This window comes from Manis javanica, chromosome 1 (assembly GCF_040802235.1).
Source record: "Manis javanica isolate MJ-LG chromosome 1, MJ_LKY, whole genome shotgun sequence".
Lineage (NCBI taxonomy): Eukaryota > Metazoa > Chordata > Mammalia > Pholidota > Manidae > Manis > Manis javanica.
The window spans coordinates 207,373,441-207,394,573 of record NC_133156.1 but is presented as its reverse complement, the minus strand read 5'-3'; the positions used below and the strand labels follow the sequence as shown (position 1 = coordinate 207,394,573).

At 37.9% G+C, this 21,133-nt stretch overlaps 1 protein-coding gene and 1 long non-coding RNA gene across 10 annotated transcripts in view; one reads left to right on the top strand and one right to left on the bottom strand.

Moving 5' to 3' along the window:
* The window catches only part of LRPPRC (leucine rich pentatricopeptide repeat containing), a 114,000-nt gene extending 96,505 nt beyond the window's left edge, over positions 1-17,495 (bottom strand). The window contains exons 1-3 of the mRNA XM_073213764.1: positions 17,294-17,495; positions 3,587-3,786; positions 2,381-2,503 (exon numbers count right to left, since the gene is read on the bottom strand). Coding sequence (XP_073069865.1) covers positions 2,381-2,503; positions 3,587-3,786; positions 17,294-17,442 — 472 coding nt within the window. The 5' untranslated portion in view covers positions 17,443-17,495. The remainder of the gene's footprint in view (positions 1-2,380; positions 2,504-3,586; positions 3,787-17,293) is intronic.
* A 281-nt stretch (positions 17,496-17,776) lies between these two features.
* LOC108403722 (uncharacterized) overlaps positions 17,777-21,133 on the top strand; it is a 116,571-nt gene continuing 113,214 nt past the window's right edge. For all 9 annotated transcript variants that reach the window (XR_012121548.1, XR_012121547.1, XR_012121551.1 and 6 more), the window contains exons 1-2: positions 17,777-18,195; positions 18,356-18,491. This is a non-coding gene — a long non-coding RNA (uncharacterized lncRNA). The remainder of the gene's footprint in view (positions 18,196-18,355; positions 18,492-21,133) is intronic.

Genomic DNA, 21,133 nt, shown 5'->3' with positions numbered 1-21,133 from the left:
TTCATTCATCTGATGGACACTTTGGTTGCTTCCATATCTTGGCTATTGTAAATAGTGCTACAATAAAATAGGGGTGCATATGTCTTTTTGACTCTTAGAACTTGTTTTCATTGGGTAAATTCCCAGGAGTGGAATTCCCAGGCCAAATGGTATTTCTATTTTTAGTTTTTTGAGGAACCTCCATATTGCTTTCCACAATGGTTGAGGAGGGTTCCCCTTTCTCCGCATCCTCGTCAGCATTTGTTGTTCCTAGTCTTTTCTATGTTGGCCATCCTAACTGGTGTGAGGTGGTATCTCATTGTGGTTTTAATTTGCATTTTCCTGATAATTAGTGATGTGGAGCATCTTTTCATGTGCCTGTTGGCATCTGAATTTCTTCTTTGGAGAAGTGTCTTGTTCATATCCTGTGCTCATTTTTTAATAGGGTTATTTGCTTTTTGGGTGTTGCCTATACTTACTATTATGTCATTTATTTCACAAGTCACTTCTTGAAAAATAAAGAATTTTTTTAAACTATATATTGTATCTTTTATAATATGAATTAAAATCTACATCTGTCTAAAATTTAAGTAAAAAACTCAGTTATATATTATTGTGGTGTGGCCAAAGAAACATGGCAGAATTCTATTTTTTTAAGTTTAGTATACGGCTACCCTGTAATGAGATTCTATCATTTCCAATGCTTCCTCCAGAATGCCCTGCAGTCTGGATATCTCATTTCCAGTCTCAGACCTGTCAATAGCTCATACTGTAACTTTGGACACGTTGTCTAAGCTAAAATATCTTACAGCTTTGCAAGTCTGTGAACAAGTATCATACTGGCAATCTACCAGGCTTCTGGCACTATTAATTCAAGAAGTATTATCAAGTGCAATATGTACAAAGCATCATGCTACTGGCAAAGAGGAAAAGAAGTTATGGATTCCACTCTCACAAAAGGATATAGTACAGAGGAAAAGACATGTTTTTGAATAATTATAATTAGAAAGTAATACATGTCTACCTTTCTACTGAGGTACTGTTATGACTGCTAAGGGCTGTTCTATGTTAGAATATAACCTTTTTTGCAACTACCTTCTTAAATTCAACAGAAATTCAACATACTTTTTAAAATTATGTGACTGAGAATATAGAAATCTCCATAGTTTTTATGCAGTCAATTCTTACCTTCACTTCTCTGCTGCTCACTAGAAAACCCTTTTCCACTCTGCAATCCAAGATTTATTTTTATGTTTTTAAACTTTAAAAAAATGAACTTAGAATCAAATTACAGATGAACTTAAAACTGAGGTGTGACTCCATCTTTATTCCAAAGTTGTTTTCATATAGGTGCAGCACATTTCTTAAAGGACATTCCTAGATATTTTATATATTTGTCGCTATACTTGGATCCCTTTATCCATTTTACTTTCTAACTAGGTAAAATTATGGATTCTTAAACATTTAATATTCCCAAAAGCTTTATTGTAAGTTGATTTTCTGGAATTTTACAGGTAAACAAGCACATTACCTAAAAAATAGTAAATCCTAGAATTATTTCACATATTACTTCCTTGCCAATATATCTGAACATTAGTTGTTGGATTTAGATCTTAACATGTTAAAGAAGCATCTTCTATTCTTTGTTAAGGTTTTTTAAAATCAGAAATGAACACTGTATTTTATCAAATGGTCTTTTAAATTACTTAATTTTTTAATAGATAATATGCTCAGAGTTTAAAAAATTTTAAAGTATAAAAAATACAGGGTAAAAATTTTATCTAGTATTTTTCATCCTTCTGGAAATATTTTAATATTGTTTACATATACACATAAACATTTTTCTTCAAAATAGGAGAATACTATACATGATGTTCTGCATCTTAATTTTTATTTATATTTGGAGAGTACCCCACATTAGTATATAAAGAACTCCTTTAATTTTTTAATAGTTGCACAGTATTCCTTTTTATGAAGACTTTATAATTTATCTAACCAATCCTCTACACAGGGACAACAGAGTTGGTTCCAATTTCTTACTATTACAAACAAGCTACAATGAAGAATATCTTTTTGCACATGTGAGCATATCTGCATCTAAATTCTCAGAAGTGGAACTACTTGTCAAATGGTACATGCATTTATAATTTTGACAGACCAAAAGACTTTTTGTTTTGTTCCTTTCTCTCTAACATATCCAAAAAGTAATACTTATTATAATTATTTCATTCTTAATGCCCCTAGATGTCACTGTAACTCACCAAATGATATTATAAAAAAAAACTATGAATCGAGTACCCTTTCCATAAAATTGAACTATAACATTTAAGTAAAGAAGTTTTTTTGCTAAAAAAATCACATCTTTTATATATAAACCTTTTATATATTTAAATAATCATACCCAATTTCTGAAGTTTGCTCCATATCCTATGAGCTAATTCTGTTCTATCTGAGAGCTTTAGTTCAGGCAAGAGAGAGCCACAGCTGCGCAGCAGAAGCAATGCTTGATTACTTCCTGGGTTACCTATGGAAAAAGGTTAACGGACAATGTTTAACACAGTACCGGTATCATACAGATAAATACAAACACTTAAACTGAAATTTATAAAAATTCAAAAATTTACTACCTCACTAAAGATAATATTAAGAGAGTATACCCATAAACTGAAAAAATGCTATCTTAATCTACAAGTATCATTTAAAATATTACTAAAAGTTATCTTTTTAAAACTAGTCTGCTTTCTTAAGGTCATCAACCTATATAACCTACAAGACTCCACAGAACATAAAAATACAAAGAACCTAATTTATAAAGCAGTGCTTATTGCCAATTCAAAGGCTAAGTGTCTCAGTATCTTATGAAAATAGTACAAAGCAGTAAAATTAAAACCCATGAGTATCAAATTTAGGTTTATAATCAGACATAAAATAATATAAACTTCCTTCTCCCTTTATCCAGGACCTTCATTTAGATGTCCCCAAAAGCCAACTTTAGCACAAAATAAATCACTTATTGTATCATTCCATTTATATAAAGTATCTAGAATAAAAGCAAATCCACAAGGACAGAAAGTACACTAGTGGTTGCCTAGGGCTGGAAGGGATGGGGGGTTAGGGACTGATGGTTAGTGGTATGGAGGTTTCCTTTTGAGGTGATAAAAATATTCTTAAATTGTGATGACAGTTGTACAACTCATAAAAGAAAACGATAAAACAGACTTTATATGTATACAAGTGTAACTGCTACTTCTTTGTTATCTCTCATCATTAGATTCTACAGCTTCTTAATGTGACTGAAATTCACAGATAGGCTTCAGGAAGCTGGTGAATGCTCTGAAACTACATATAAAAACTCCGTGTGTGCTTACATGTTGAGTTTTTTTTTTTTTAATTTACTGACTTTGAAAAAAATATCTAAAACAAAATATTTTAGTTACTGGAAACTTTGCCCTGATGAGTGGTTAACACAGAAAGATCACAATCTTGATGATCAAAAGAAATAACAAACAAAATTAAGAGTATCAAATAATGCACTCTACGATGAGCTCACCCCCAAACAAGTACTTATAAAGAAGTTCAACATTTTGTACAGAAAATTGTAAAGTACCTGAGTGGCAGGTATTCTCAAAGACTTTTTGCAGAAGAGTCTCTGGGATGCGGCCAGTTCTTTGGACAGAATTCTCTAGTCTCATTAGAGCCCAGTCAAAGTCCCTGACATTCACTCTTTGAGAAGAAGCAGGCTCCTCTTGAAGATAGTTTTTTTTTCTAACAGCAACAGCATATGGCCTGGCGTGGCTCAGTAGTCCTCTATAAAATGAAACACAATTAGTAAATAAATCAACAGCTACCTGTATAGGCCAACCTTTTTGAGCAAAACTTACACAGTCTTTTTAATTAGTTACTAAATACCTAAATTCTAATGCAATAGCAAAAGTACTCAGAGCAGTGTAAACTGGTAGGAAAGAATCTTGACTTTTGCTTTAAGTAAAATCACGTGCATATATACAAATTGTATGCAAAGTAAATTTCTTGAACAACTGTTTGACAGTGTATTACTTCCACATGGAATATTTCAAACTAAGAGAATAATATGGGGTGTCTTAAGTGTTTTTTTTCTCCCTTAACCAAAACCAGGTTAATGAAGGAAAATGGGCAGTTTATGCTACAAAGCTCTTCTCACCTCTACAAATGAGACATGAGACCTAAAATAAAGCTAAAATTCTAATAACTACCTTCAAATGTTTTCTAAGTGTAAGCATATTATGAATTTAAAAGAAGACCAATGTCCAAGTTAAAAATATGCAGTTTTTAAAAGAATCATTCAGGACAAAATAATCTCCAACGATTTTATTTTATAGTGATGTTTTGGCTCTTGGTTCATATCTGCTTTCCATCTGTCAAATGATAGTTATATTTTTCTATTTTAACAACTACAACCATTAAACATAAAACTAGATTTCTGGTGATAAACATCATTATTTCTCAGGACGTCAAAAGGAAAAAAATGTTTATAAATCAGATAAAGTCAGACTAGTACATGTGTGTTTATGAAGCTCAAAACAACCTTTAAACCATTCAATATTTTAATAATAGAGTTTAACATGCAAGCCAAATTATCTAAAACATGAACTCAGAGATATTCCATGCTATAGAAATACTGGCTGAACCTAATTTACAAATAACAGACTTATGCATAATCTTTGTGTGTGAATCTTCTAATTGAACTTAACCTCCTCTACATTCAAGCATCACTATTAATATACAAAATTTCTAAATAGCAGAGATTTACATATTTAATCCAAAATATCTTAAACTTTCCTATAGCAGCCAATACGAATAACCAAATTACATATTTTAAGTATGTAATAATTATGTATAATGTAAAAATACTCTATTTATTAATCCAGGAATGCCTTTGGGATAATAATCACATTTTTCTGGCATGTGCACAATTACCAATTCACCAAAATTACCAAAATAAGTATTTGCATATAGTAGTGAGTTTCAAAATAAAACTATTAGTTTCCTATCCTATGTTAACCTGGAAAACCAGTTACAAATTCGATGATTAACCATGTGATAGTACATTAAAGAAAACTAACCAGAATCTTCACCACAAAGTTATAAAAAACACAGGCAATAAATGATACTAGACTAGAAATTCTATATTGTGATGTGGGACAAATCACAACCACTCAGACCATCAATGATTCCACCTATATAAACAAGTAGGTTGGAAAATAATGGAAAAAATCAGGATACTAACTACCTAAGACAAGGTCTTATCTTTGTAAACATAATGTTCAGCACATTGTAGGTGGCTAATTAAAGTTTGTTACATGTATTGAATTAATTAAATGTTAGATTATCACCTACAAACCACAGAATATACATCCCTACATATACTTATCTCTCATTTTCAAAGGTTTTCTCTGACTACTTATCTGCCTACTGGATCAGCTATTACTAAACTATGTCCTGTTAGGCAAATACCAAATAACATTATTCTCTATCACTCAGAACAAGTTCAGGTGAGTGTACAATAATAATCAACAATGAAAGAGGATTAATACAGAGATTTCAAAATTGTAGTGAAGCAGATTTGCCAAATTTTTGTACACAACCCAAATCTGATAAACTGTGAAAAAGAACAAAAATAAAACCTTTGCAGAATTGCAGTTTTCAAATCTAAGATTAAACACAAAATTCAGGCAGAAGAAAGATATTAATAAACTCACATCATTCTGTGCTATTAAGCTAATTTTTTCTCACAAATAACCCTTAACACAGCCAAGTCTCCTTAAGGTAAGTATGCTTGGCTTTAATTACTTAAGCTGAAATATGAATCTACTACAAAATAACTGGGGTGGAGGAAGGGTTACATATTTGACCAAAGAATACTTCACTCTTAAAAGGAATTCTCCGGTGCTTCCCTACATGGCAGCACTTTCTACATTTATAATTTGGCCCATAATTTACTTTAAAATTCACTTGAATACCCCTGAAGGAGACAAGAAATTTCATGACCTGGAACAAGAGTTATGTAGGAAAGAGAACAACAAGCCCAAGGATGGGGTGGATCCATCCAAGGTAGGCGTCTACCTCTCAGGCTTACCCAAGTGGGAATGCCCTGCCTCCAAATTCTGACGACCAAAACTGATGTAACCACAGAAGGGAAAATAATTTTATCACCTCATTAAAGTGTTATAAACGTCTCCTTTACATTTTGATTCCCTCCTGAGACTATGACACTCACCACTAATAGGTTAACCATGAATTTGCTCTTGCAATATCTAGAATTTAAGTTATTTTTCTCAGTGTTTTTTTTATAATTGGTGGTGGTGGTTTTTATTTGTACTCTCGCACAAAAAAAATAACAATTATATTTCAAAAAGGAACAGGGACCAGATTATTGTAAGTAGGCTTCCATGGGGCTCCCCTTTCAATTCTGTACCCTTTCCTAATTAATACTTTTTTCAAGGCATTTTAGGTATTCAATGCATACTTAAGTTCAGAAAGTACTGAGTTCCCAAATACTCTCTTCTCCCTTCACACTCAATTTACCCTTTTAACATCTCATATTAGTGTGGTACATTTGTTATAAATGATGAATTAGGTTAATACATTACTAACTAAAATCTATAGCTAATAACAGGGCTCACTATGTGTACATATCCACAGGTTTTGACAAATACATCCTTTAGCGTACCTTCAGAATAGTTTGTTTCACTGCCCCCAAAATTGTACTTTACCTTTTCATCTCTTCCCTCTCGTCTTAAAGGTTTGGTAACCACTTTCACTTTGTTTCTAGTTTTGCCTTTTCCTGAATGTTATATAGCTGAATCATACATTATGTATGTAGCCTTTTCAGACCGGTGTCTTTCACCTAGCAATATACATTTATGGTTCTTACATGTCTTTTCATGTTGATAGCTCATTTATTTTTAGTGCTGAATCAATATTCCATTGTATGTATGTACTACAATTTGTTTACCTGTTCACCTATGAAGGACACAAAAAAATAACTGCTTCCAATTTGGGGGCAATTATGAATAAAGCTCCTGTAACATTAGTGTGAAGGTTTCTGTGTGGATGTAAGTTCTCAACTCCCTTGGATAAATTATCTCGGAGTATGATTGCTAGATCAAATGGTAAGCTCATATGTTTACTTAGCTTTGTAAGAAACTGCCAAACTATATTCCAAAATAACAATGCCATCTGTACTCCTATCAGCAATGAATGACAATCATCATGTGCATTTGCTCCCACAGGTATTTCGGGTTTTAGCCATTCTAAACAGTGTGTGGTGGTATCTAATTATTGTTTAATTTGCAATTCCCTAACAACATCTGGCCTTGAGCCTCTTTTCGTATGCTTACTGCCTTCTGTACATTTTCTTTGGTGAACAATCTATTCAGACTGTCATACCATTTTTCAACTGGGGCATTAAATTTTCTCATTGGGGGATCTCGCTTCCCAACTTCAAGCTCTACTACAAAGCCACAACAACCAAGACAATTTGGTACTGGCACAAGAACAGACCCATAGACCAGTGCAACAGAATACAGAGTCCAAATATTAACCCAAGCATATATGGTCAATTAATATACGATAAAGGAGCCATGGATATACAATGGAGAAATGAGAGCCTCTTCAACAGCTGGTGTTGGCAAAACTGGACAGCTACATGCAAGAGAATGAAACTGGATTACTGTCTAACTCCATACACAAAAGTAGACTCGAAATGGATCAAAGACCTGAATGTAAGTCATGAAACCATAAAACTATTAGAAGAATAGAAGAAAATAGAGGCAAAACTCTCTTGAATATAAACATGAGCAACTTCTTCATGAACATGTCTCCATAGGCAAGGGAAACAAAAGCAAAAATGAACAAGTGGGACTATATCAAACTAAAAAGCTTCTGTACAGCAAAGGACACCATCAAGAGAACAAAAAGGCATCCTACAGTATGGGAGAATATATTCATAAATGACAGATCCGATAAAGGGTTGACATCCAAAATATATGAAGAGCTCACGCACCTCAACAAACAAAAAGTGAACAATCCAATTAAAAAATGGGCAGAGAAACTGAACAGACAGTTCTCCAAAGAAGAAATTCAGATGGTTAACAGACACATGAAAAGATACTCCACATCACTAGTCATCAGAGAAATGCAAATTAAAACCACAATGAGATATCACTTCACACCAGTAAGGATCGCCACCATCCAAAAGACAAACAACAAATGTTGGTGAGGTTGTGGAGAAAGGGGAACCCTCCTACACTGTTGGTGGGAATGTAAATTAGTTCAACCATTGTGGAAAGCAGTATGGAGGTTCCTCAAAAAGCTCAAAATAGAAATATCATTTGACCCAGGAATTCCACTTCTAGGAATTTATTCTAAGAATACATCAGCCAAGTTTGAAAAAGACATATGCACCCCTATGTTTATCGCTGCACTATTTACAATAGCCAAGAAATGGAAGCAACCTAAGTGTCCATCAGTAGATGAATGGATAAAGAAGATGTGGTACATATACACAATGGAATATTATTCAGCCATAAGAAGAAAACAAATCCTACCATTTGCAACAACATGGATGGAGCTAGAGGGTATTATGCTCAGTGAAATAAGCCAGGGGGAGAAAGACAAGGATCAAATGATTTCACTCATCTGTGGATATAAGAACAAAGAAAAAACTGAAGGAACAAAACAGCAGCAGACTCACAGAACCCAAGAATGGACTAACAGTTACCAAAGGAAAAGGGACTGGGGAGGATGCGTGGGAAGGGAAGGGTAAAGGGAAAAAGTGGCATTATGATTAGCACACACAATGTAGGGTGGGGGCACGGGGAAGGCAGTATAGCACAGGAAGACAAGTAGTGATTTTATAGCATCTTACTACACTGATGGACAGTGACTGTAATGGGGAATGTGGTGGGGACTTGATAATGGGGGGAATCTAGTAACCACAATGTTATTCATGTAAGTGTATATTAATGATACCAAAAAATAAATAAATAAAAAGTTTTCTCATCGTCAAATTTTCAGAGTTCTTTGTATGTTTTGGAGTCTCAGCGGTTTTTTTTTAAGTAAACTTTTTATTGAAGTCTTATTAACTCCTTTTTAACTTCAAATGTACACCAAACTAATCACACACATTCTTAAAGCTCTTCCTTTCCTATTCTCTTCTTCCCTGCTATTATGAGTCCATTAGGCATCACTTTGTGGAGTTGTTTTGGCATCATTCTGGAGCATCACTATAAGAGTTAAGAAAGGAGGGTCAAGATCAAAAGTAGGTATAATCAGTAGTTAATGTTTATCACCCATCTAATACTACATGCTAGGTAACAGAAAAACATGACTATAATCCTCATGTTTACAGGTAAGAAAACTGAAGCAACTTGCTCAAATCACAGTAAAAGCTAGCTGATGACAGGGCCAGGATTTGTACTTGGGTATTATCATTCCAAAATGAGCTCAACATGGAGGAAGGGCATCAAGAAAACTAATCTGGCTCCAATGCAGGTGGGGGGTAGGTTTCACACTGGGAAGTGGTAAAAATTAAAGCTAGGTAAGGCAAGACTAAAAAATGGAAAGCCTCCAAATAGGTGATCAGTAAGGGTTTTGAATTTTATGACATGCTTATTAAACACAGAACTGCTTTCCATAAGCTATTCAGCTTATTTTGTTGTACCATTCTGCAGGCAACAGGACCTCACACTTACCTCTTATGCACATGCTCACCAATCTTTTATTTTAACTATTCCACATGAGTTTTCTTGAGCCTGTTGATATGATTGTCTACATCAATTGATTTTCAATTGTTGAGCCAGCCTTGCATCCCTGAAGTAAACCCAATTCTGTCATGGTATGTAATTCTTTTTGTGTATTTTATATATTCCACTTTAGTTTCAACATGTTAAACACTCAGATAATGGCTCCTCCTAAAACTGGTTGGTACTCCTTTCAAAGTTCTCCATGGCTAAAGACTACACCACCATTACATTGTTCCCTCAAGTTGAAAACCTTAGGATAATCATTTTATTGCTCAATCCCTCTCACCCTTTATACCCCATCTGTGGAGTCCTCAGATATCTCTTTACTTCCAAGCATGGATTTTTGCACCAAACCCCTAATTAGTTTCTTAGGCTTCAGCTTTTCTTCACACAACTGCCAGATCAATTACCCTCAAAACCACCTTTGTATCATTCCTTCTTTAAGATTCTGTAGTTGTTCTTTTCCTTTATCACAACAAACTTAAATACTTTCATTTATTAATTCAAAAAAGCTTACTGAGCATCTTTTACATGTAAGGCACTGGGCTAAGATGAGCCCTTCTATTTACGTAGTGAGTGATTCTGATAACAAATCAGTTAAATTAAAAAAAAAAAAAGAAGAGTTGTGTTAAGTACTGTGACAGAAGTAACAATGGGCTCAAATGAAAGTATAATAGCAGGGTTCTACTCTGAATAAAATATTCAAGGAAGATGACACAGATTTTTTGGCTAAGGGTGAAAAGGACCAGCCATATCAGGGGATGAATATTCCAGGAAAGGTAGAACAGTCAGCAGGCAAAGCAAGTGAGCAGCACACAGGATGAAGTTGGAGAGGAAAACCGGGCGAGATCATGAAGGGTTTGGAAGGTAAGGGGTCCGGAATTTATTCTAGGCACAGATTCTACTCCAGGAACAGACTTGTATCAGAACCTACTGAAGGTTTATAAAGCGGAGGTTGTGGCATGATCTATTTGTTTTGAGAAGATCAGTCTGGCTGCTGGGTGGAGAACAAAGTAGAGGGCAGCAAGAATTAAAATAGAGATACCATTTAGGAGGCTGTGGCGGTAGTCAAGGTAAAAGACTGATGGAAGCTGAGACCAGAATGGGCAGTGGAGATGGAAAAGAAATGTCACCAAGGCCCAGACTGGATTTAACTGCAAATTCCAGGCAACAAATCTCACCAATAAAATTTGCTAACTCTCACTTCCACGTAATAAGGAAAATTTCATGTAAAAGTGCCCTAGAGAGGCTTACTTTAATCCTCATGTTATCATTTTCATAAACACTTGACAAGTACAATCTTAGAGACAAAAACAGAAGGCTCCATAGCATGGTAGAAGACACAAACCTTCAGATGGTGGGCTTGAGTCCTACAGACTCTGCCATTTATAAGACATGTGACTGTGGATAAGCTACTCCAACTCTAAACCTGTAAAATCTGGGAGGTACGGCATTTACCTCACAAGAATGTCACAAAGATCAAGTAAGATAATGTAGTGTTTCCCCAAATACTGCACTGCTGCTAGGCAGGATGATTTTAGACAGCACTTAATCCAAAGATTTTTCTCTTTCAGCAGTTTTATTTATTTTAATAAATATTTAAAAATAACAACTGCATCAAAATCTTTATTTTACTAACATTCTTGCTTAAGACAAAAATTAAGTTATAAAAATGTCAATTAAGTCTAAAACCAATGTAAAGAGAAACATTAAATATAGTTTATGTAGTATTCAGATATGGCAAAAAATCTGAAGGCAGTACACAAATGTTCAAAAGTGTACATAAAGGACCCAGCAAAGTAAGCGTATAAATACTAACTACATACTTACTACAGTTTATTCTTTTTAAAATATAAGAGCAGAAAGCACAAGACCTATTTTAAAAGGCCTATTTAAATCCCAGCTATGCTATTTAACACCTACGTGACTCTGAGAGGTACTTGATCTTTCTGAGCATTAGTTACTTCATATGAAGAAAAATATCAACCTTGTAAAGATCATGTTAAGAAAAACAACATAAGATGCCTAACACCACAGTGCTCAACAAATAGTCTTACTATAAAAGGTACTCAATAGTCTGTTGATTGATCTTTTACAAAGCCTTTTGTAAAGATGTCACAATGGACCTTCTCCCTGAACTATTTTGCAAGATCTCAATTCTCCAAAGTCTTGCCAGGTAAGCTGTTCCCCAAACACAGCTGTACACGTTATGGTAAGTCACAGAATTTTAGATTAGAAAAGCCATCTGCAACCCTCTATACTTGGTAACAGTTTGCTGGCTTGAAACACCAATGCCATTTCTTTCCATCTATCCAGATGTCCCCTCCATCTCAGGCTCCTCCAGGCCAAAGGGATGTCTCCTTTGTCTCTGCTGTGAGAGGAAGTGACGAAGATTTAGTTAACCAGGTTGGGACCTATAATGTGATTGGAGCAAGATTCACTTTAAAATCTATAAAGTGAGAGTGGAAGGGATTAGATTATTCTAAAGATCCCTTTCAGAATTTATATTCTAAGATCTTATCATGTGCTTACTTGTGATAGTCTTAAATTCCTGAATACATAATGCATCATATACTGCCTTTTTAAAAAATATATCTATATCCATAAATAATTCCCCCAGCACCTAAAACACAACATACTCAAACATGTCAGATACTGGGAATCACAGTATCTGCAGGTGAGTTCCAAGGAGCTCCAGAGAAATTACTTCACCCTTCTAAGCCTCAGTTTCCTAATCTGTATTACCAACCCACAGAAGATGAAATGTTTATGTGATGTATTCATACAAACACAGCTTGAAAATGGTAAAGATCTAAAGATACTATTGTTTATTCTCATTTCCAAATTCGCTGTTTCTAATTCTAACATCCTCCTCACCCACTGCCTGCGCACTCACACTCTCTCAAGAAGAAAAATATCTTTTTTTTAGTTCTGTACCACCTAGTCCAGGCCCTACTGGCCATAATCTGCAGTATCAATGTTCTTCCTAACTGGTCTGTCCACTCCTAGCCTCCATCCTCCTACAGTCTATGTGAACTTTGTCAAGACTTGTACCTCTCTAAACCCTTCAGAGCCTGCAACCAGGAAAAGCCCGATTTTCTAATCAACTGAGTAGCTTCACAATATTGGCCTTTGTAGTATCAACTTCCACCACAGCCACAGGATAAAAGGACAGGCTCTAGTCTCTTCATGGTGTTTTCTTCCCCAGGAACACCCTTTTCCTCTTAAACTCAAGGTAGGTGATCCCCTACCAAAGAACAAATGTGATAGCTCTTCTGTCTGAAATACCACTGTGTTATGTTTCTCTCTTATGGACAGCACATATATAATAGTTGTACACGTGCCTATCATAAGCCTCTCCAACTGATAAATTTATATTCACAGGGGGCAGAGGCTGAACTGCAACCCAGGTCCCAGACCAACTCTTAGTATCTGCTGATAAGACTTTTTAATTCAATGACAGATAAATATGGGAAAGTCTTCTTTCCTTCCAACTCAGGAAGTCACTCATTGTGTCATAGTGCAATATGTGATCTTTACCTCCACACCAATCATCAATCTAGATCTACTTCCAAACTGATTTAGCTCACAGCTTATCTTTCATAAGAAGTACACAAGCATTATTCTAAAAATTCGCACAAGAAATAAATAAGTAACATCTGACCCAAAAGTGTAAGAAAAAAAGAGTGTGTGAGAAAGCAAGTGTCTGTTCCTCAATCTCCCCAGAGCAGACAGGGTAAAAGCTAGTTTTTAAGAAAATAATTTGCTTAAAAAAAGGAAAAAAGTGCTGAAATGGGAAAATGAAGAGCAAGACTAAAGGATATAAAAGAAAAGTGTATCATTTTGGTGCTTCAATTCTGGAAAGATAAATAAATTATAATAGTCTCACTCAATAATACTCACCTGTCCTTCTCAGACAGGACATTGCTGGAAAACAAGATCAGGGTGAATTTGTGGATTCACTGTACTACGTGAACAGGCTAAGTACCCCTTCAAACTCCTTGCATCTCCTAATATTCCTTGCTTACTGTCTAAGATTTTCATTAATTTACCCAACAAATATTTGACACCTACCATGTGCCACAAAGTTAGGCACTAGGAGAGGCAAAAAGAGTAAGACAAAGTCCCTGCCTCCAAGGAAATTAGAGCCAGGTGTGGAGTGCTGGTGGGTACACGTGATCATGTTAACGGATGCCTTAGTGATCAGGATCTGAGGGAAAGCACAAGAAGGGAGCAGTCAAATGGGAGAAGCAGTCAAGAAAGATTTAACAGAGAAGACACTTGCGTACAGAAAAAGGGAGACACATCCCAAAACCAAACATCAAACACAAAGGCAGGGAGATGTGCAACATGGCCCATCAGAGCCTTACTTGCCTGCAGACCAGCAGCCTCAGTTAAGTATTTATCAGCTGGGGGCTTGTTAGAAATGCCCTAGGCAGAAGTCCCCAGCTAGTCCTAAAATGAGAATCTACAACTCAACAAGATCCCCAGAGAATTCTTATGCTCATTATAGTTTCAGAAGCCCAGTTGTAGAGGACTTCAAAGTAGTAGTTTGGCATGGCTAGAATACAGGACGCCACAGAAAGGAACTCCTAAGTGAGGCTCCAGAGCTATCTTCAGATCATGAAGCACCTTACCTGGGGACTAATGCGAGCGACCACAATGGTTAATTTAAGTAGGAAAATTTTATAATCAAATTATAAGGGAAACTAGGGAATGATGTGATGGTTCTAAGAAGAGGGGATTCATTCCAGATGAAGCAGATCTAACAACTTAATCACTTGTGCAATCAGTATGTAAAGGGGAGTGTAGAGTCCTGGAAATACCAATGAAATATAAATGAGAGATCTCCAGGAAACAGATAGAAATAACATCTTTCACTGAAACGAGGAATACATGAGGAACAGACGTGAGGAAAGATGAGTCCAATTTAAGATGTGATGGGTTTGAAGTACCTGTGGTTGAACCAATGGAGGTAACTAGTAGATAGTCTATATCCAGGAGGAGAAATAATGTCAGCATCAGATAGACAAGTAAAAAATGATGCCCTGAAAATGGAAGAAGTCACCCAAAGAGAATGAAAAAAAGTAAAAAAATGTAAGGACTAAGGACAAGATCCCCAGAGACATCACGATTTAGGAGAGAAATGGAGGTTAAAGGAAGCACAAAGCGAGCAAGAAAAATCCTAAAGATAATCAAGTAAGAACATGTCGTCAATGCCAAGAAAAGGGTCTCATCAAGTGGGAAATGGGAGAGAGAAACATGTCAGAGGTCAAGCCCTTACAAGTGGACTTGGTAATTCAGAGGTCCCTTGGAAAAATTATATAAACTTGTATCTCACACATACATAAAAGATCAGGAGATACACATACATGTATTTTGGCTCTTTCTGGGTGATAGAATTAAGGGTGATTTTTAGTTTACTGCTTTCCCCCATGTCTTACAACTGTTCCACAAGGCACATGAGTTTCTTAACTTAAAAATATACAAAAAAAATTAGTAATACAATGATGGCTTTTGAAGTAGAGTGACTACAGTGGGTGTAGAGTGAATGTGAAGTGAGGAAATGGAGACAGAAGTACAGACAGGAGAGACTGGGAAGCATCTAGACTAAGTCCAGAGTCCTGGCAAAGGTTTGGTTTTTCAGGTGGGAAGGACCTGGGCATGCTATGGGCTGTGGGACGGGAGACTGTATAGAAAGAGTGTTCAAAGTCCAAAAGAAAAATGGAACAAATACTTCTATGTTGCCTGTTATGAGTGGACACACAGTGGTGAGCGAGACAAAATCTTGCTCTCATCTAACTCACTTTCTCTACTAGGGAAACAGAGAACAGATAATACCAGACAAGTGAGACATATTGATAAAACTAAAAAAAAGGTAGTTTTTTAGAAGAAACAGCAGTTGAGTCCTAAATGACAAGAGATCAGTTTGACAAAAGTTACCTCTACTTTACAGATAATGAAACTGAGGATCAAGGAAGTGAAGATAATGCAGCAAGTAAACAGAACTCAGGTTTGACAAACACCTAAACCAATATGCTTCCTACAAGATTGTGTTCCCTCTATTACTCTCTTCAAACACAACATTGAAAGTGAACAATAACACTGACTGACCCTCCTCTGGCCTCACAGGGACGTTACGGACTGGAAAAATAAGAGAGTAATTGGCACAACTTTCCCAAAAGAAACTCTCAAAGCCAACAGAGTAGTTCTTCAAAGACAGAGGCATAATTTCCGAAGATTAAAGTTCAGGCCTCCTGAGAAAATCCAGGCAGGTTGCAAGTTACAAGGAGGCTGCATTCCAAAGATTTATAACTAATTTGTTAAGAAGTCATAAAACATTTCCTCCCTATAACTTTATACAGAGAGTAGATTTCCAGGCTGGGCAAGAAAGACCCATGCAATTATGTTGTTACTATTCCTATTAACTAATAAAGCACTTACTAGGTACCCCACCCAAAGGTGCTTATACAGATAATCTCATGCAGTACTACCAAAACGATGACCACTCCCTTCTTATAACTAAGAAAACTGAGGCCTGGAAATGTAAGCTGTCCAATGGCATAATACAAATAAATAGATGAGCCTGCAGTCGAGCCTGGCCTATTCCTTATTTTAAGCTTTTAGTCCTTATGCTGGTTCAGAAAGTACATTTACAAATACTGCCTTTCAAAAATCAGTTTTTCTCCAATTCTAAAACCTCAGCTCCCATCTTCCCCTCTCAGGTGATCAGAATACTACTCAAATTAATACTTTCATCAAGTTTTCTTATTCCCCCACCAAAGTCTATATCAAACCTATCTCCTGATAAACCTCAATCCATAAGGGCATTTATTCACGTATTTGAAACGCACTGAAACCTTTAACTTGCCTTTGCATCCCCAAATCCCATGGAGTGCCCTCCGTGTGTTCACTTATTCATTCGTTGATACTTGGAGGGCTTACAGCGACAATTTCCAATCCCAGCCACACCTCGTAAATATTGGGAGGAAAACTGCACTCAGGAAAATGCAGGCAAAAGTCCAAACTGATAATTAAACGTCCATTTCTAAGCTATCCCTAACTCACCCACAATTTCCAACCGATCCACCTCACAAAAATAATGCTTTCGAAATCTATGTCTTAGCTGGCTACGTACTACCACTAAGAATCGCACGTGGGACAGCACTCAAGCCGGTCAATCATAAATCAAAAGAGTAACACTGACCCTCACAGCAGCCTTCAAAGCCCCCCTTAGTGTCATAGGCCTTCAGCAGCCCGAGGGCAGGACCCAATTCCAGGCTGCGAAGGCAGGAGCCTAGCCGGAAGCAAGCCATGCTCACACGGCCATGACCTTCTGAAGATGACCAACCCTGTCACCCGAAAACCCCCGGTGGGGAGTGTGGTCTGAGGTCCCTGGACGGCTGACCCTGGAGCAGCAAACAGGGCATGGAGAAGGCACAGGCGGGACCCCTGCCCTCGCCAGCGTCAACGACCCCCAGGAACACCCCATACTGTGGGCGGGCTGACGGATGTGCCCGGACACTCACCCGGGGACCTGCCCGGCGCGAGAAGCAAGCAGAAAGCGGGCGGCGGGCGGCCGGCCCAGGCTGCCAGCGCAGAGACGCAGGGAGAGGGGGAGGCGCGGGGCCGCCCCGGCTCGGAGGAGCCAGCAAGCGGGTCTCAGCAGGGATGCCATGGCTCGGTGTCCCCACCACGGGATGCACGTTCCGCGAGAAGGACAGGAGGAGCACGTGACTGCGGGGTCGTCCGGCGCGGAAGAGACCAAAAGTGGGGCGCCCGGGTATAGGGGGAGACAAGTGTTGTTTTCGCTTGGAAGATGGAAAGACCTACATTTATAAGGAAATATAAGATCCATGCCAGGCTTAAATAAGTTTATGTCTTGATTTACTACTTAAGGGAGCTTCTCTTTCCTTCTTATGTCCTTCATCTCAGCATGTTCAGTCACTCCACCCCTAAATTTTTCAATTGGTAGAGCCGGAGGAGGTCGACTCCTCCCAGTTAGCGCAGGGGCTTGAGTGGGCCGACTAGCAAGAACACCCGGAAACTGCAGAAGGGCCGACCGTGACGGTTCCAGAGGGACGACTCTGCGGTGCGCGGTTCTGGTCCGCGCTTCCTGCTCAGTGTCCAAGTTGCCGCGCGCTGATAGGAGTGCGCTGTAGCTCTCAGAAACATGGGCCAGAAAAGACGTTGAGGACCTTTGCACGGTGCTAGGAGCCTTCAGGCTTAAATACGATGTGTTTGTATTATTGGGGCCCGGAGACAATGTACAGGAATACATAGGTCCAACCCTAAGTCCATAAGCAGTGACTCGCTTTATGAAATAGGTGGATTCTAACAAAGGTCGTATAGTTTTAAAGCTAGAACTGAGTTCATTATCTTCTCCAGTTCCATCCCGCCTCTTCCTTCAGTAAATGCACCAGCATTGAAGGTAAGAATAATATAAGAGTCTGGAGCCAAATTTGGGAATACAACGGGAGGCCCTTGCCTTCACAGGGTTTATAGATTGTGAGTGTTGCCCGTGCGCGGGTGGACAGCCGGGAACAGGCTTCCACTTCCTCTTTACCGAGCTGTGTCCTACCCATTTCCAGGTGAACGCTCAGAAGTTTCCTTTGGTAGCCCTCCGTGGTAACTTCCTGTTTGGCTGTTTGCCCTTCTGAACATTGAGCTCCTTGAGAGCTGGGACTGTGACCTCCTTCTGTATCAGGAGAACCTACCCAGTGCCAGGTACACAGTAGGTTGCGTTAAATGTTTACTGAATAAATGTGTATTTTGAGATCATCTAGCACATCTCTCCTTAGAGAGATGTAGAAAATGAGATCCAAAATTAGTATTACTGTGAGTTATATTACTAGGCATTAGGAATGTAATTATTCATTCACTCATACAACACTGATTTATTGAACACATGTTCAGTGCCAGGCACTTCTTGAGATGAGGATACAAAACCAAGTCTGAACTCTGATTGAGTGTTCCAAAGTTTAGTTTGGGGTGACAGGTAAGAACTGTGATGTAAAATACATCAGGGTAAAGGAATTGAGGGTGGCATATTTAGTCCCTTTGAAGAACACTAAGGAAGACCCTCTGGGTGAGAATGAAGAGCAAGGCAGGGAGAGGAGGGAAGGTGGGCCTGGAGATCTGAGGTAGCTAGGGCTAGATCTTGCAGGGTATTAGAGACTGCTGTAAGGACTTTGATTTTTATTCAGGAGATGGGAAACCACTGCAAAGTTTGGTGTGTTGCTGTAATATGAATACATTTGTGTTTTTAAAGGATCACTCTGGTTGCTGTTTGGAGAGGTGATTTTAAGGGGATAAAGGTAAATCAAAGTAGGGAGACCAGTGAGGAGGCTTTTGCAATAATCCAGACTAGAGATGGTAGTAGCTTGGACTAGGGGTGTGGTAGGTGACGTCATGAGAAAGTCAGGTTCGTACTCTTAATTAGTAGAACCAGGAGGATTTACTGATGGATTGACTGGGAAATAAGTCAAGGACGACTCCAAGATTTTTGGCCTGCGCAATTGGAAAGATGGAGATGGTGCTGATTAAAATGGGGAAGGTTGAAGGAAAGCAGATTTGAAAGGTGAAATCAAAAATGATCTTCTGGAGTATTAAGCTTAAAGTGCCTGTTAGACATCCAGTGGTTAAGTCTGAGTAAAGGGGTTGGCTGTGTAACATAGAGTATGGAGTTCAGAGCTAGAGATACATTTAGAAATCTATAGCCCATACATAGTATTTGAAGCCATGGAAATGGATGATACCATCTAGACGAAAATATAGATAAACAAACGGTGAGGTCCGAGGACTGAGGTTTGTGACATTTTGATATTTATAGGGTGCAAAATGAAAATCCAGCACAGAAAAGTGAGAAAGAATAGCCAGTGATGTAGGAAGAGAACTGAGAGAGAGTAATGAGGTCCTGAGGAACCGAGAGAGGGAAGTCTTTTGAAGAGGTAATTATCAGCCACATAAAGTGCTGCTATTAGTTCTAGTAAAATGAGCTCTCAACACTGACTATAGGATTTGGCAACTCAAAGCTCCCTGAGGTGATGCTCGGAAGAGACTTTGGTGACATGTTAAGGCAAAAGATTGACTGAAGTCGAGTTTAAGAGTCTGCGCAGGAAGGGGATATGGACATAGGGAGTGTAGACAAACCTTTTGTTGAATATACTGTAAAGGAGAGGGCAGAGAAATGGGGTGGTATCATAGAAGGGTGTATAGTCAAGGGAGGTTAATTTTTGTAAGATGGAAGAAATAACAGCATGTTTGATGCTGATGGGAATTATCCATATGTAAGTATTTAAGTTTAATTAAATTTTTAAAATTCAGTTCCTCAGTGATTAACGACATTTCAAGTCAATAGCTTCCAGTGGCTAATAGCTACCATACTGGGCAGCACAGACAGAAAACACTTCCATCATTGTGGACAATTCTATTGGACCGTGCTGCAGTAGGGAGTTCCCAAGTTCTTCTCAGATTTCTTTAGACTCCAGAAGCTGTGACAAAAAGGAAAAGAAATCCAGGCTGATCATCCCTGGTTTCTCCTTTAGCTTATTCTAAACTATGAAATAGAGTCAAAATGTTGGTTAGAAAATTAGGGGCTCCCTATCTCAGTGAATGGATTAGCCTCTGAACCTCGAATCCTATTGGGAAGGACAGCTTAGATGCTACTTTGCCAAAGTACTTAACTGTTTGGTTTCCGTTTGTGTGAAACTGGTGATACCTACTCCTTACTCTCAGAATTTTTGGGGGAATATTGGGTAAAATAAGTACTTCCAGTACCAAGCACATAGGAAGCTTTGAAAAAAAATGTAGCCACTATTATTGTTGTTGGTTTTCATGGTTAAGTCTAAACCTTATGAGTTTGGGTTCTTCTCCAGTCTCTCCTTGGGGTCTGATTTTTGACACCAACACCTAGAGTCTCAAATTCCTAACTCAATTTATTCAATTGTTAAGTGCTGAGAGTAAGCAAAGCACAGGGCAAGTGACATGTCCAAGCAAAGAAGTTCTGCATGCTACACTTGATGAGTTTATAATTTATAAACTAGGATAAAACACATATTGTATATAGGTAATCCTTACATAATGCAGTGCACTGTGTGCAGTGAAAAAGAGGCAAACCAAGCGACAGCTGGGCAGGAAAACAGAAACGTTTCCTCAGTGGGAATGACATTTCAGCCCTAAGAAGCTGGGTAAGATGTGAAATAGTAGACAGTATTGAGGGGAGTTCTAGGCAGAGGGAACAGCAAGAGCAATGATACAGATTTTCCTATACATCTCTCCTTAAACTGTGGAAAATATTTTTGAACACGAAGTCAGCATCTAGCCCATCAAGTAAAACAGAGGGTTGCTAGACCAGTAGCTTTCACACT